Raw genomic sequence first — 17,432 nt, forward strand, 5'->3', positions numbered from 1 at the left:
GCCTCTGGGCCACTGGCCTGGAGGGGACACAGAGACCAGCGGGTGTCTAGCCCTCCAACTCATAGAGCAGAACCCAAGCCCAGAGAGAGGAGGGAACTTGCATTGGTCACACGTCTGGGCCCACTGTCCTCTCTCTTATATGCTCTACCCCTCCTGTTTTAATTTTAGTTTAACAAGCGCCTAGATGGCACTTTTTATATGCAGACACTGTTCTTGCATTTTGAAAATATTAATTCATTCAACTGTCATCCTAATCCTGCGGTACAGGCATTGTTGTCATCCCATTTTGCAGATGAGAAAACTGAGAGGTCAAGTAACTTGTCCAAGAAACTGAAGTGAGGTGGTGGCAGAACCATGCCACAGCTCTGAGCTCACTCTTAGCCCTGACACTAAAAGGCTTCACTGGAGTCCTCAGGAAGATAGTTTGAGCCATGCACGCGCTCTGGCTTTATAGTTGGGGAGGGTACTATATGATAGATTGTTCCCTTTTCCTCCTAGAAACAACCTGAGATGCAGAGATCCTTACTCAATCCTGGCTCGGCTCCCAACTTAGGCAAGTGCTTTTCCCTCTCAGGATCTCGGTTTCCCAGTCTGCAAAATGGACACAGTTGGCCTAGATGCCATCTGACACCCCCTCCAGCTCTAAGCATCTCTGATTTTATGCACAGTTCTTCACAGTCTTATGACCTGAATTCCGTTAACAGGTAGTGTTGCAGGGGGTTATGTTTGCAGTGATGCAATTGTTAAGCCTCAGTGTCATGTGACACAGTGGAGTACGCAGAATTGGAAAGCTGCTTTGTTTGCAGCAGAAGATTCCAAACTTGTGCACAGTGAAAAAAAAAAAAAAATCCTCAAAACTTTCTTAGTCTGAGGCCTGGAAAAACTCGAGCTTATCATGAGATTGTTGCACTTGGACTCCCACGGGAGAGGAATGCTCCATGTGCTAAAAGTATCCGCTGTTGACTGATTCCCCAAGAGGACCTGGCCTTTCTTGTCTCTGTGGAGTTAAGTGGTTGCCGCTCTGAAGCACCAGACGGCGGGGAAAATGGGCAATGTATAGCAATGTTTGAGAATGACAGGTCACACCATGACTTGAGCAGGGTACAGTGTATGAGTTCTTAGAGCATCAATAGATAGTCAACATTTACTGTGACAGAGCCCTGCATGGATTATCTTTAGTCTTCCGAAAGTTTTGGTTATCAGCCCCATTTTCCTGGTGGCTCACACAGTAAAGAAACTGCCTGCAATGTAGGAAACCCAGGTTCAATCCCTGGGTCAGGAAGGTCCCCTGGAGGAGGAAATGGCAACTCACTCCAGTATTCTTGCTGGAAAATTCCATGGACAGAGGAGCCTGACAGGCTACATACAGTCCATGGGGTCGCAAAGAGTTGGACACAACTGAATGACTAACACACACACACACCCATTTTAAAGATGGGGAAACTGAGGGATAGAGCAATGAAGTAGCTTGCCCAGGAATCGGGACTCCAGCCCAGACAGTCAGACACAGTAGCCTGTGCTGTTAACTACCACTTCCAGTGAAGGTATGTGGGATGAGCCTGGAAGGGAACTTGGAAAACAAAGTTGGGAATTACCAGCAAATTATTTTTTCTAATTCAGTGTCTTTTGAAGTTGTTACATTATTTTCACATAAAAATAAATTTAAAGAAAAAAAACCTACCAGCCTAAAAAATTTAACTATACATGTTACTTGTTAATGAGGCTTTGAGGAAAAGGAGTAATATTTTTTAGTGTCTCAGTAAGAGGATCAAAATATTTGCATGAAAGAAGGCAGAGATAATCCCAGACTTATAAAGAAACTGGATCCTTCAAATTGATTCTGAAGTCTGCAGTTGAGAATCTGTGACACATTATAAAAACAACAGTAGAAAACAACAGGCCCCTGCCAGCAACAATAATTTTAACACTACAACGATTCTCTGTTGAGATCATCTTACGTGTCAGGCGCTGGCCTGTGTTTTATGGGCCTTGTCTCATAAACTCTCCATGAGGATTCTGTGAGATTGATCCTTGCAGGTTGGGGTTAAAACCACTCTAAGAAAAGGAAATGGATGCCCGAAATCACACAGCCGGTAGGCGACAGACCTGCCTCCCCCAGCCCATAATGTGTTAAGAATTCTGGGACCATGAATTGCAGGGAGAAATGATGGAGGAGAAAACCTCTAGAACTGTAGGATCTCAGAATTAGAGGGACCCTTAGAGATGATCTAAGCCCCACCTCAATCCCTGCCTGTACGAACACAGCACAGTAAAAGAAACCCTGGTTTACAGTTTCTCCTGCACACATGTCATTCACCTGGTGCTTTCTGTATCTCATCGAATCATTACTCCTGAGGTTAGGAGTATTATCGCCACTTTGGTGATGGGAAATCAATATAACAACAGCAGCCTGAAACCCAGGGAAGGGAAGGGACTTGTTCAGGGTCACACTGCAAATCAGCCACTGCACAGGACAGAATCCTGGGACTTCTGATCACACTGCATGACTTCCAACCACAGTCCACAAAATCGTAAACCCTCCCTATTTGTGGCCCGCATCCTATCCCATAAACCAGAAGACAGTCTTGGCCATGCAGGAAGCAGCCATGTCTGGTCCACAGGGCTGTGGTTCTCCCTTGTAACACAAGCCAGCAGATTCACAAGCCCAGGACAGAAGTAAACAGTTGAAATGGAAAGAAATAAATCTCTGCTCTAAAAATAGGCACACATCCTTAGAAACACTGCCGGCCGTGCGCGGAGCCAAGGGTGGGCCTGGCGGGGTGAGGGCGAGTGAGGCCAGGTGTCGGTGTGTCCCCAGCCCACCCTCGGTCTTCTGGCACCCTGACCACCTCCCCACCCCGCTCTGCACCCCGCTACCTCCCCCCAGGCAGGCCTCCACCCTCCCCAGAATCCCCTCCTCCTCACTTCTGCTTCTGAGCGACCTCTTGGATCTGGAACCCTTTATTCTCAAGTCAGAATCCTCCCATTTCTCAAGGCCCAACCTCTCCACCCCTCCCTTGGGAACCCTTCCTGACCCTCCCCCTCTAAGCTCCCAGTGAAGCACCTGCCCCATCAAAGAGGGCCCCACTGAGCCATTTCCCTTTTCATTTTGATGTTTTTAATAGGAAATATGTTAAACATATAGTAGGGTACAGAATACGCCTGTGTTCCCATTATCCAAATTTAACAAATATAAAAATGTTGCTTTATTTGATTCAGATTACCCTTAAAGTCAAGTCATGGTAGAGTTTTAACCCTGCCTTCCCACTCCCCCAGTTTCTGCCCCATCTCTCTCACTCCCTCACTTTCTACTCAAGAGGCAGCAGACAAGCCCCCACAATTTCAGGTAGGTAATATAATGAAGGAAGGAAGCTGGGCCAGTTTTCTTGAGGCACATGGCCGTCTTGGGTCGTTTCTTACTTTTCTGCTCTTGAAAAGAGAGATGGACGTAAGGAAGTTTTCGTTTATCACTTCACCCTCAAGGAATAAAAGCAACAACAGAGCCAATGATTATTAACTGTTTGTTGACCTCTGTGTCAGAGACAGTAGGGAGTGGTGGGGACTGAGGCAGACGGGAGTTTGTGTTTGGCTAGAGGGCACCTGCTATCCCACTCCACCAGATGCTCTCCAGTACAGTCCCATCATCTAAGTTTGCAAGAAAGGCTGGACATCTGAATTTTTATGTGCAAGTTTACTATCTGAAAGTGTTGGCCAGCTCATTCAAATATACAGACAAAAGCAACCAAGTTTTGGCATTTGATTGGACTTTAGACCTCTCAGTTTCCAATTTTGACTGTTCACATCACAGGTTTTTAGACAGATAAACAGACAGATGGAAAAGTACCTAGCCCAGTGTCTGGAACATAATAGGTGCTTGCTGCTGCTAAGTTGCTTCAGTCGTGTCCCACTCTGTGCGACCCCATAGACGGCAGCCCACTAGGCTCCCCTGTCCCTGGGATTCTCCAGGCAAGAGTACTGGAGTGGGTTGCCATTGCCTTCTCCTAATAGGTGCTTAATACATGTTTATTGAACATGCATATATGACTTGCCCACTGGAATCTAGGGTTTTTGCAATTTAGAGCCACACTACCACCACAGACACAGGGCAGCCAGGTACAGTTGTGTAAGTTGTGCACTGCGTAGCTCCAGGAACCACTGTTCATACAAAGCAGAGAACATAGAGTGCCCTTGGAGCTGTACAGCGCACAGTCTGCACAGTCAGATGCTGCTGCGCTCACAGGGCTTCCCCATAATGTGGTGTCTTTTCAGTTGAATGGAAGTGAACAGTTATGCTCTGCAGTGACAAAACTGATTGCCATAATCTGCCTCTAATATAGAGTTCAAACCTTTATTCTGAAGTTTCAAAAGATGATTTTTGACCATTTTACAGAAAGGGGATTCAAGGTTCAAGAGCACCAGCGCCCTGTGTGTGGCCTCAAAGCCCTGGGATGAGAACCCAGGTTGTCAGTTAGAATGCAGTTTGTCTATAAGTAATAGAGATTCAAAATAACATAACTGAAGCAGTGGTAGCTCAGTCAGTAAAGAATGTGCTTGCATTGCAGGAGACCTGGATTTGATCCCTGGGTCTGGAATATCCTCTGGAGAAGGAAATGGCAACCCACTCCAGTATTCTTGCCTGGAAAATCCTATGGACAGAGGAGCCTGGTAGGCTACAACCCATGGGCTTGCAAGAGTTGGACACGACTTAAGAGACTAAACCACCACCAAGCAGTGTTTTATTCATCTCTCAAGTAAGTCCAGAGGTGGTAAGTCTAGGCCAGATACAGAGCTTAGCTCCCCAGACTTCCCAGAGTCCCAAGGAGCATTCAGCTCATCTTCCTTCCATCGCTAAGGTGTAGCCCCCGTTCTCATGGTCCAAAGTGGTGGCCATAATCACTGCAGTCCAGACATTAGAATAGAGGGAAAGGGTGGGAGGTGGGGAGAAAAGGGAAAAAAGCCATTTTTCAAGTATCTTTTAAGGGAAGTTACTGGAAATTGCCACTGGACATGCTCGTACTGTGACCCAGCCTAGCCACAAGGGAGCCTGGGAAATGTAGTCTTTTACCATAGCGGCCATTGCGCAGCCAAGTGTGGAGTGCTTTTATTACTGGAGAGGGGGAGACGTGATATTGGGGACTATCTGAAGTCTGTCGCTGTGAGTTTGCCAGTTTTATGGCCTGATGTTCTGCTCTACTGGAAGTTCCGAGGGGAAGATGGAGGAGCTGATAGGAATTTAACCAAATCCAGATCCCTGAAGGAAACATTACAAAGGTCTTACTCTCTAGTTTGGCATTTCCCAAAATCTCCATCAGTAAATTCTGGCCCCATGGTGGGCACCCCGACTCTAGCACCTTTCATAATGTTTCCCCTTCCCCAGAGCTGCATGGGGCAGCAGTTGGGTAGACCAGCAAACATCTCAGGGTAGCAGGTGTGATGCTGACCTGAAGGGCGTCTAGGAAATACCATCTTTTCCCTGCTGGAGCGTCAGGGCTGTGTGATTCTGGACAATTCAAAACACATTAGCACCTATTACTTGGGATTGGGGATTCAGAGAAGACTAGGATATATCTCAGCCGGCCTTTGAGGGGCATTCAGTCTCTTTGGGGAGAGGGATATGGCATAAATGTGCTCCAAGACAAATTAGAAGGAGCATTATATAAGAACTGGGACGATGTCTCCTGGTGGTTGGAAAGAGAATCACCAGATCGGTGTGGGGAGCACTGCAAAGGCTGGACAGGGTGCCTGAGAGAAGGGCTTTGAAGGATGAATGCAGTGGGGGAGGAGGGGTGGAATTCCAGGCAGAGGGCATAGCTTGAGTGATGCCCTGGCAGGGTGATGGTGTGGGGCGAGGCTGTGGAATGCAGAGCAGCCTGGAGTGGCTGGAACATGGAATACTTAAAGCAAGAAGATGGGGAGGCTGGAGTTCATTGAGGTCAAATCAGGAAAAAAGCTCTCCGTGCCAGGCTGATGAATTTGATAATGATTCTCTGGGTTAGTGGAGGTGCTGAGTATCTGTGACTGTGTTGGGGAGTGACCTGGTCAGCTACACAAGTGGGTGCGGTACACAAGCCAGCCAGGTCAGGTACACAAGCCAGCCTGAGGCTACCCTGATGCTCTCAGCAGTAAATACCATGGCTTGAACTAGGCTGGTGCCTGCGGGACAGAGATGATTCTGAACCCTGTAGTCTCAGGCTCCTTCCCCTGACAAGTCAGGCGCTCTCATTCTGCCAAGCCTCTGTGCTGTGCTTTCTGTCCCCTGGTAACCTCCCTCTTCTCTCTGCTCTTCACCTGGCTGTTTCCTGCCTGTGCGCTGAGACTCATTCAGCTCAGGAACCACCTCCTGCAGGAAGCTCCAGGTGAAGGAAGCTGCTCACACCTGTGTGTGTCTCCCCATCTGAGAGCCCCTGTGGAGTGTGATCACTCCTTCATTGTCTCAGGATGCTCAGTGTCCCCCAGTAGCAGGGAAATGGAACATCTTCCTTGAACGTGAAGCAGAAAAGGAGGATAAGGAGAACACCAGGAGGGACAGGTTTGGCCCTGCCTTGTGTCACGAGACACGCTGTGAAGAATCAGGTTGAAAGACGTTGTATATATGCTGAACCACCAGTCTGAAGACAGCCATACTGATCCTTGAGATGCTACTTATGTACATGTCACCTATTTATCAGCTCAGCCTTCCTGGCTGTGTGACTAACGAGGTGTGTGACTTTAGGCAAGTGACTTCAGTTTCCCATGCCTCAGTTTCCCCAACTGAAGATGAGAGAGTTGGCTCAGGGGCTCTCTTCCAGGCTTTGCAGCTCTGAGCTGCCAACCTGAGATCCTTTTAACACATTGTGTGTGTGTGTGTGTGTGTGTGTGTGTGTGTGTGTGTGTGTGTGCGCGCGCGCGCATGCACACGCATATGTGTTGCCTGTGTGTGTATGCATTGTGCACATGTACACTGCTAACCAACCTGCAGTGGTTCTAGCCGAGATAGCTCCTCATGTAGCCCCAACTATCTATAGCAGTGATAATTGTGCAGATACTTAATATTTAGCCTTTACTGCACCTGTTCACAGGGTGTTAGAGCTCCTGACAGCACAGTTGAGGATTTGTCAAAGTTTCCATCATCCCTTGGGCAGCTGGATTCCAGAGCTTGGGTGAGAAAACTAAACAAAGATGCTAACCTATCAAGCTGCACATCCAGCTTTTAAATTTTACAACATTTAAAAGAAAATCGCCATTTAAAAAACTACAACTAGAAAACTACAGGAAGAGATTGCTTAGTTTTACCTCTTATGATTATTAAAAACAATTTTTTAAACCTCTGGATTAAAAAAAAAAAGATGTATCTACTTCTTTCTTCCTCTAGCCCAGAGCCTGAAATGAGCAAGATATTCAGCAAACATTTGAGGGATAAATGAATGAGTATCTTAACTTTCTCTATCTGGAATTTCAGTCTGATAGGAACTCAGATCAGACATGGCAAAATGGCAACCGGTGGGCTGAGACTGGCCTACAGCTGTGTTTTATTTGGTCTGAACATTGTTTTTAAAATATTTGGATCATGTGTCAATATTAAAAAATCAAGAGCTTTCACATAAAGATCAGCAGATCTAATAACACCACCCACGGCAATTCTTGGCTAGAGCTGGGTATATGTGGAGGCATTGAAATCTCCAGTGTGCCACAGTCCTCCTTGCTCCCAAGTGTATAACAGCTATAATTTTATGTTTTGGCTAAGATCAAAGAGTACCTAGAAATTCTTCCTCCTTAAAACCAACACTAGGGACTGCCCTGGCAGTCCAGTGGTTAAGACGCTCTGCTTTCAATTCAAGGGATGCAGGTTTGACCCTTGGTCCGGGAGCTAAGATCCCACATGCCACATGGCTTGGCCAAATTAAAAACAAAACAAAACAAAACAACACCACCAACTTTCCTGTTTGGAGATAACAGAGAGATCACCCATACATTACCCACTGCCCTCCTCACATGAGTAAATTTCTAATTGTAAGTAAGGACCTTGAAGGCATGCTTAGAGTTGTATACCCCAAAGCTATCTCCCAAAGCAAATCTCACCCTAATCCATTGGTCTTTGGAGTGAAGATGTGCGTGTGATGTGTGCATGTAGATACGGATTCCCTCATGCAGAAGTGACATCTGTCCTGGAGAAGCAGACTGCTGCCTCCCTTTGAACTAACTGTAAAGAAAGCACATGCTCAGCAAGTTTATGCTGTGCAGACGTTAAGATTAGGAAACGAGACTTAAGTACCTTAAAGGTTAGATGCTTCCACTTACCTGCAGGCACCATGGACGCATATGACTTTTACAGCAATGTAGAGGCTAGTTATCAACTATTCTTTGCTATTCAGTAAAGTGGACCCCACTTTAGCATCTTGATTAACCTTAAAAGCTAAAATAATTCATTGTTTTGCATACATGCTGTAATTGAGACTTTTCTCTCCTTTTAGCCTGCTTTCCCTGTTTACTCAGTTACTCCAGATTACGGAGTCCCTGGTCGGGCCCTGGCCCTGTGTCTTAGCACACTACCTGGCTTTGTAATACTCCCCCTATAAGTGTTTGTAAAATGAGTAAGGAACTTAAGAAAAGATACATTTCTACACAAACATGTTCAGCAAATATTCTCCTGGTTAAAGGTGATGACAAAATGTTGTGGAAACTCTTTCTTTACCAATTAAATGGCTGGGTCTGAGAGTCAGTTTTAGGTTCTAATAGTTATAAGAGATCTAAGGCAATATTTTGTAACCCATATAATGCCTCCATGACTAGTTTACATAATGTGGCTCCTCACTCTTTAAAACAAAATGCCACGTTAAATCTGGCCAGCTCTAGCTTGCCCAGTCTCAGCATCATTTTTGGCCACTGACACACAAAGAGCCTGTGTTCTTAGCATTCTATGGGCACTTAATGTATTGCATTGGCCATTTTTGTAATTTTTCCTTCAATAACATTAAAAAAAAACACCTTTTTTGAGATATAATTCTCATGCCATAAAATTCACTCATTTAAAGTATACAATTCAGTGTTTCTTAGTATATTCACAGAGATATACAACAATCACCATAGTCAATTTTAGAACATTTTCATCAACCCACTCCAGTACTCTTGCCTGGCAAATGCCATGGATGGAGGAGCCTGGTAGGCTGCAGTTCATGGGGTCGCTGGGAGTCGGACACGACTGAGCAACTTCACTTGCACTTTTCACTTTCACGCATTGGAGAAGGAAATGGCAACCCACTCCAGTGTTCTTGCCTGGAGAATCCTAGGGATGGGGGAGCCTGGTGGGCTGCCGTTTATGGGGTCGCACAGAGTCGGACACGACTGAAGCGACTTAGCATCACCTCAGAAAGAATCCTGTTCCTGATAGCTGTCATTTTGCATTTCTCACCATCCTCCTCAGCTCTGGGGCTTCCTTGATAGCTCAGGTGGTAAAGAATCCGCTTGCAATGCAGGAGACCCTTGCAATGCAGGTTCGATTCCTGGATCGGGAAGTTCTGCTAGAGAAGGGATAGGCTACCCACTCCAGTATTCTTGAGCTTCTCTTGTGGCTCAGCTGGTAAAGAATCCACCTGCAATGTGGGAGACCTGGGTTCCATCCCTGGAGAAGGGAAAGGCTACCCACTCTAGTATTCTAGCCTGGAGAATACTATGGACTGTATAGTTTATAGGGTTGCAAAGAGTTGGACATGACTGAACAACATTCACTTCACTTCCTGCTCTCTAGGCAACCGTTAATCTACTTTCTGTCTCTATAGATTTGATGTTCTGGACAGTGCATATTAGTGGAGTCAGACGCTGTGTAGTCCTTTGTTACTACTGGCTTCTTTCACTAAGTATGATGTTTTCAAGGTTTCACCTATGATGTAGCATGCACCAGCACTTCACTTCTCTTTATTGCAAAACAGTATTCTGTTGTAGGGGTATACCACATTTTCTTTATCCACTCATCATTGATAGAGATTTGAGTTGTTTCTACTTTGGGGCTATTATAACTAAGGTTACTATGAACATTCATGTATAAGTTTTTGTGTGAACATATTCTTTTATTTCTCTTGGGTTTACCTAGAAGTGGAATTGCTATCTCATAACGATAACTCTGTTTTTAATCTGTTGAGAAACTACCAGACTGTTTTCCAAAGGGGATGCACTTTTTACATTTCCCTTCATTGGAAGGACTGATGCTAAAGCTGAAACTCCAGTACTTTGGCCACCTCATGCGAAGAGTTGACTCATTGGAAAAGACTGCTGCTGGGAGGGATTGGGGGCAGGAGGAGAAGGGGACGACAGAGGATGAGATGGCTGGATGGCATCACCAACTCAATAGACATGAGGTTGAGTGAACTCTGGGAGTTGGTGATGGACAGGGAGGCCTGGCGTGCTGTGATTCATGGGGTAGCAAAGAGTCGGACAGGACTGAGTGACTGAACTGAACTGAACCACAGTGTATGGATGTTTCAATGTCTTCACAGTCTCACCAACACTTGTTTTTACCCATCTTTTTTATGGGCAAAAGGGTGTGAAGTGTAATAGCTCATTCCGGGTTTGATTTGTGTTTTCTTGTTAGTTAATGATGTTGAGAAGCTTTTCATGTGCTTATTTTTTATATCTTCTTTGAAGAAATGTCTATTCAAATCTGTTGCCCACTTTTAAATTCTGTTATTTGTCTTATATTTTAAGTTAGGAGATCTTTATGTATTCTGCATACTAGATCATTCTCAGATATATGATTTGTAATAACTTTCTACCAAACGGTGGATTGTCTGTTTACTTCTTAGTTTCCTTTGAAGCACAAACATGTTCAATTTTGGTGAAGTCAAATTTATTTTTTCTTTTGTTGCTTATTGTTTCAGAATTATATCTAAGAAACCATTGCTTAATCCAGGTCACAGAGATTTATGCCTGTTTTCTTTCAATAGTTTTAGCTCTTACATTTAGGTCTTTGATTTATTTTGAGTTAATTTTTGTATATCAGGTGAGTTCACATGCTGTTTTTTCTATCATATGCTGTTTTTGAAAACAAGTTAAAATGATAAATAATCAAGAGTTTAAAAATATGCAACTGGCTATGGTTTTAGTTGAAAATCATGTTATATTTCACTAAACGTACCATTTAATGGAATGAAAATAAACTCCTAACAAGGCTAATACTCTCAGTATTTACTTTAAAGATTCAACAAGCAGAGAATTGTTAGAAAAAGCCTGTTGTGTTTTTGTGTTTTAAAAATCAACTGCTTTCAATGAAGATAAATAAAACTACATTTTAACATGCCACATAAGTAATATTTTTAAAACACATGAAAAACATCTTTACTCCCGTATTATAATGATATGGGTTTCAGTTTTAACACAGTGGTTCTTAATCAGGGGTGATTTTGTACCCCCCCCCCTCCGCCGGGAGACATCTGGGGATATGTGAAGATATTTTGGTTGTCACAACCTGGAGACGTGCTCGTGGCATCTGTTAGGTAGAGAACAGAGACGCTGCTAAACAGCCAAGAATGCATAGAACAGCTCCCCTGACAAGGAACCATCCAGCCCCAAATCTCTCTTGTGCCGAGGTTGAAAACCCTACTTTCCCATCCCAGTTTTATTGAGATATAGTTGACATACAGCAGTATAGAAGTGTAAGGTGTACAGCATAATGACTTGACTTACATACGTCATGAAACGATGACCACAAGTTTAGTGAACATCCATTGTCTCGTGTAGATACCAAAAACCAAAATTTTGAAAAAACTCTACTTCAAATCACTGGCCTCTATCAGATATATTCAAAAAGAGATGTAAGTTTGCAAACCCCTTTCCCCTCAGTTACAACCTCGTGGGGTTTTACCACCACAATACTGATCCTTTCAGAGGCTAGAATGCACCCCAGCACCTCCACCCTCAAAATCCTTCATGGTAACAAGAATCTGTCAGGTCTTCCCTTGCGGGGATCATTGGGAACCACTTGCTTCACATGCTTAATTCATTTTATGTTTGTATATATTCATTTTTTGAATTCTAAGACATATTTGGATAACACATCCCCTGTCCAGCCTACATATCTGGGTAGCCTACCTCCTAGCAAAATGTATTTTATCCGATCATAGAGCAGCAACAATAATCAGCAGTAATTTGTGCGCTCACTGTGTCAGGCACTATGTGCTAAGCACTCTTCTGCATTATCTGATTGAGTGTTCTCAACAGTTCTGAGAGAGTGGCTATCATTATTCATGTTTTACAACTGTGGAAATGGAGGAACAATGAGGTTAGTTGACTTGCCCAAGATCACAGTGCTGGCAATATCACTACTCCAAGTGAGGGCTTAAGCCTGGTGTGGGGTCAACTGTGAGGTGCCAGCATGTCACAAGGAATTTGATTGCTCATCACGGGTAATCACAGATGGACGTTTGCAGGACAGGTAGGCTGTCCCCTCAGCTGAGCTATAGTAGATGTAGTTACTCTGAGTGGACACACAGAGGTAGCCACAGGAAGTCTTATCTCACCTGGGAGATAAGACTTGAGGAAAGAGGGAAATCTTCTGGTCAGATCAGTGCTCTGATCTGTGGCACCACTTACATTCTTGGCGGTCACCCACAAGCCAATCAAGGCTCAGTTTTCTACCTACTGGCCATTCTTTCATAATGTCCTCTCCAATTCCCAGATGTCCCTCCTGACTTGTGGCCTAAGTCCATTTGCGTGGACACCACCCCACTCTCTGAGCCCTGGTATATACTGATACTGATGTCTGTGCCAGGCCCTGCTCGAACCAAAGTTGGGCTCACACTCAGGGTCCTGATCTCGCACCCACTGCTCTTATGGAAATGGCACAGTGGTAAACTATCCTGTAAAAAAAATATCAGACTGCACCCAAACAGTAGTATTTGCCTCCCAAGCTTTATCCCCCCAAGTGCCAGGCCCAGAGCTCTCTTCATGTACCGGACAGCATTCTCCCCTCAGAGGGGGCATTTAGGAAAGGATTTGGAGTGTGAGTGGGTGACTGAAGACGTGCATGTTCTTACTGAATGGTACAGAGATGGGACATTGAATGGCTCTCTGATTTGTCCAGTGTGAGACTGCAGCAAGAAGTGAGGTGAGACTCTGCTCCCATCACCCTTCCTGGGATCCTCCTGACCTCCCTGAATGAACGGGGGTGGGGGAGAGAACTGATCTGACCAGAAGATTTCCCTCTTCCCTCAAGTCTGAGGAAGGAGCCTGATTTGAGTTCTAGATTTGCGCAAGTCTTTCTCTGCCCTTGGCCTCAGTTTCCTCCTGAAGGGAGTGCGTGTGCAGTGGCTGCTGATCTCTGAGCATCCTTTCCAGCCACGAGTGTCTTTGAATCTCTGCATTACTGAGTTAAAGTGAAACCCGTGTGATTCAAATCCACCCTGATTAGGAGCCTGCTTTCGTAGTGAGCCCACACCTAGAAGCCTGCCCATGTTTGAAGAAGAAATCACGGGGATTGCTTGACGATATCTTTCTTGAGAGACCCATCTCCAAGGGCAACGTTCAAAATATTTAACAGCCAGCGTGCGTGAGCACGACAGTCAGGAGGGTAGGAAGCAGTGGGTAGGGCCAACTGGGGCCTGCAGCCTGACAGCCTGCCTGGCCCTTCCTGCCATCCTGCCCAGGTTTCTCTGCTTGTTTTGGGGGGCCTGCCTCTTCCTCCCTGATTCTGCATCCAAGGCCCTAACTCAGTCTGCCCCCTCCAGGCTGCTTCTCTCCCCAGCTACTTTCTACATAGCGGCTGGAAATACCCTCATGCATCCAAACCCTAATGTCATCCTATTTCCCCCTCAGCAGATGCTCTGGCAGCCCCCTGCTGTGCCTGGCCCCTGGTCAGCTGACCCTCACCCTCATGCCTTTATAAAATGTTCCAGACTGGGAACGGGTTTGGTTAAGAGACCTGAGTCCTAGCCGAGCTCGGCCCCTGTCTGCCGTGACCTCATGTGTCTCTCCGTGACCTCAGCGAGTCCCTGCCCCTCCCAGGGTGTTAGTTTCCTTACCTGTGAATGAACAACTTAGATGGCGCTCCCATGGTTCAGTGAGGAGTTTCTGGAGAAATGCGAGTCTTCGGCAGCTGACCACTCTCTCTCTTTCTCTCCCCCTCTCTCTCTCTCTGCACCCGCCCCGCAACCACCACTGTAGAATGCACTGCTGCCCGCGGGCCTGAGGCAGAAGGATCAGACCACCAAGGCGCCCACAGGCCCCTTTAGAAGGGAGGAGCTCTTGGATCACTTGGAAAAGCAAGCAAAGGAGTTTAAGGACCGAGAAGATCTGGTCCCCTACACAGGGGAGAAGCGAGGTACTGGACGATGTTGTGCTTTTGAGTACGTCACCCCTCCATGCATCACTGAGTGCCAGCTGTAAGCCAGGCCCCATGTCGGGCCAGATGTGACTGGGCCGCCTTGCCTTCATCCCTGCCTGGCCCAAAGTTACAGCCCAGCTCCAAAAGCATCAATGCGTGAGGTAGATTTAGTGAAGTTTGGGGCTCAACCAGGCCCGCAACACTTCTCCCTAAGTCCCCTCTAACTAGGGTGTCCTGATTACTCTTCACCCAAACCTGATACAGTTGAAAGCGAAAGAAGGAACTATTAAAATGATATCAGGACGTGAGGCCCAGACAAAGTCTGTGCCCTCCAACCAGAAACAAGAGATACCCTCTCCCTACCCTAGCTGTCCCTGCTCTTTCCCCACTGCCCCTCTCTCTGGCAGCTGCAGCCCCCCTTCCTTCATCTGTCCCCCATGACTCTCTGCCCCAGCCTAAAGCACACCATCCAGAATCGGGGAACAGAGAGGCACCCCGACTACCCAACCCTTCCAGAACTTCCCCTACACTCCAAACCCTCCTCCTGTCCTCTGGGATCGTGCTCATCCTTGCTCACTGCCCTGCTGCCCCCACAGGCCTCTTTCTGTTCCCCAGACACTCCCAGCTTTTTTCCACCTTAGGACTTTTGCACAGATGCCTTCTGCCTGGAATGCAGGTCCTCTGTCTGGCTCCATGCTGTCTTCAGGGCTGGCTCCCCTCTTCTGTAAGAGATGTGATGGTTAGAAGCATAGACTGGAGCTGGGTCTACTCTGGCTGAAATCTTGGCACTACCCCTTACTAGCTGTGTGAACTTGAGTACATTTGTTTGTTGGCCACACTGCAAGGCTTGTGGGATATTATTAGTCCCCGACCAGGGATGGAACCTACACCCCCTGTGGTGGAAGCTCAGAATCTTAACCACTGGACTGCCAGGGAATTCCCTCAAGTACATTTTTAAACCTGCTATGCCTCCATTCCCTCATTTGTGAAATGGGGGTGATGAAAAGAATATTATTACCAGCCTCCTGAGGGTGTTCTAAAGATTGAGTTTATACACACACACACACACACACACACACACACATATATATATATATGTATATATATATAAAGCACTTAGCACAGCACCTGGCCCACCATGAATGCAATATCAGTATCAGCTATTATTACCCTCTTGGTCTCAACTGTACTGTCTCCTCTTTCAGGAAAGCCTTTCCTGTCCCTACTGGTTAGCACATTCCATCCATTCAACTCCCCCTCGGTTAGTCTCCATCTCAGAAGCCTTTGTGTGTTCTTCAGAACAATTTATTCACACCGGCCTGTAAGCTCCATGAGGCAGGCACTCAGACACTTTTGCTCACACAGTTCCCGCAGCACCCAGCAGGGCTCAAGAGAGAGGTGCTGAATGAATGCTGCTGCTGCTAAGTCACTTCAGTCATGTCCGACTCTGTGCGACCCCATAGATGGCAGCCCACTAGGCTCCTCTGTCCCTGGGATTCTCCAGGCAAGAACACTGGAATGGGTTGCCATTTCCTTCTCCAATGCATGAAAGTGAAAAGTAATGCGTTCAAATTGATTACATACATAATGGATCTTGTAGACTTTTTCCTTAGAATATAAGCTCCATGGGTACTAGTACCACATCTGTCTAGTTCCTTGTTATATTCCTGTACCTCATAAACCCTAGCACATTGTAGGCACCCAGTAAATAGTTGTTGAATGAAAGCATTAATTCTAATTAATTAATTGGGTAATTCTTTATTTTTTGCCTCTTCCATTGTCATCCCCCCAAGGATGTCAGCATGGTGAGCCAAGGGTCCCTGTCTGTGGCTTTGTCCCTATGTCACCTGAGCAACTGAGCAGGCATGCCCTGATGTGTTAGCACGATCCAATACACAGAGTAACTGCCTGATAAATAATAAAATGAAAGAGCAGGGAGAGGTGGACATTGCTCGGAGGATGTCAGGCCATCCAGCGCTTGCAGTTGGAGCTCAGTCCAGATTTTACCAAAAACTTGGAAGGTCAGGGAAGCCCAGGAGACATCTGGATCACAGAGCTTTGGAAAAATTGTGTGATCTGAGGCATCCTGGAGTGGGAGGCAGGGGAAGGGAGCCTGGACCATAAAGCCTAGGTGTGCCTGGCTGAGAGTATAGTTGCAAGCTGGTTTTAAGCAAGGTACTTGTGCCTTGAAGAGTGATTTCAGGTGCAGCAGGTAAAGATTAAAAAAAAAATCTCTGGATTTCGAGGGGTCTTAAAACTACCACTAGCCCACCTACACATCTGAAAACTGGGGAAAGCAAGGCTGTGAGAGTCAAGAACAGGCCTGGGTGGATAGTTGGTGAGTCATTACTGCCATCTGCTCCCTTGTGTAGCCCTCCCCCTCCCAGGGGAGGAGCTGGAGATGAGATGGGGGATGGGGAGGGAATCTGGGCTGCACACCAACCAATCTTGCTGCCCCTTCGCAGAATGCTGACCTGGCCCTGAGCCGGGAACAGCTCTCCAGACTCCCAGAGCCTGAGTGCCTTCATCAAAGGCCAGGCTGACCCAAAGAGGGCAGCTATAATTTATTCTATTTTTACAATAATGACAAGCCTAAAAGGTTTATCATCACTAACATCATTGCCACCAGCATCATTGTCATCATAAAATATTTACATGATGATTGTTGGAGTCCATGTATATTGAATAAGTGCGGGTCTCAACAGAGAGAGTGTGGAAGGAGACATTCCAGCTGTAAAAGGCAGACTCAGGGCCATTCAGCCCAGCCCTGCTGAGCACCTGCCCCACACCAGGCCTAGAGGGAGCCTAGGCCGAGGGGAAATCGCATATCAGTCACTACAAGATCTGGCAGGATGTAGTAGGGGCCACAAACTTGTGCAAAATCTTGAGGAACTTGGATTTTCCTTCACTCTCATTCAAGTGGGGGAATCAGAACAAAGTTCCAAGCAGGTTATTTTCATTATGCAGATTTGGCTCCATGTGCTAGAGAAACAAGTAAAAGGAAAGAGACTTAAGATGAAAATTTAGTTTTCTTTTACTTAGTAGAGCTGCAGGGTTAGGCATTCCAAGGTTGGTAAGACATCTTTCTTGGGGTTAGGAATCAAGAGCTTTTCCAGTTTTTCATTCTGCCATCCTTGCAATA

The 17,432-nt window shown here is 46.1% G+C and overlaps 1 protein-coding gene across 2 annotated transcripts in view; it reads left to right on the plus strand.

Annotated features, from left to right (window-relative positions):
- TMOD1 (tropomodulin 1) overlaps positions 1–17,432 on the plus strand; it is an 88,806-nt gene that overhangs the window by 26,701 nt on the left and 44,673 nt on the right. For both annotated transcript variants that reach the window (XM_040238618.1, XM_040238629.1), the window contains exon 3: positions 14,131–14,287. In XM_040238618.1, the coding sequence (XP_040094552.1) occupies positions 14,131–14,287 (157 nt within the window). The remainder of the gene's footprint in view (positions 1–14,130; positions 14,288–17,432) is intronic.

Source organism: Oryx dammah, unplaced genomic scaffold (assembly GCF_014754425.2).
Source record: "Oryx dammah isolate SB20612 unplaced genomic scaffold, SCBI_Odam_1.1 HiC_scaffold_1, whole genome shotgun sequence".
NCBI lineage: Eukaryota > Metazoa > Chordata > Mammalia > Artiodactyla > Bovidae > Oryx > Oryx dammah.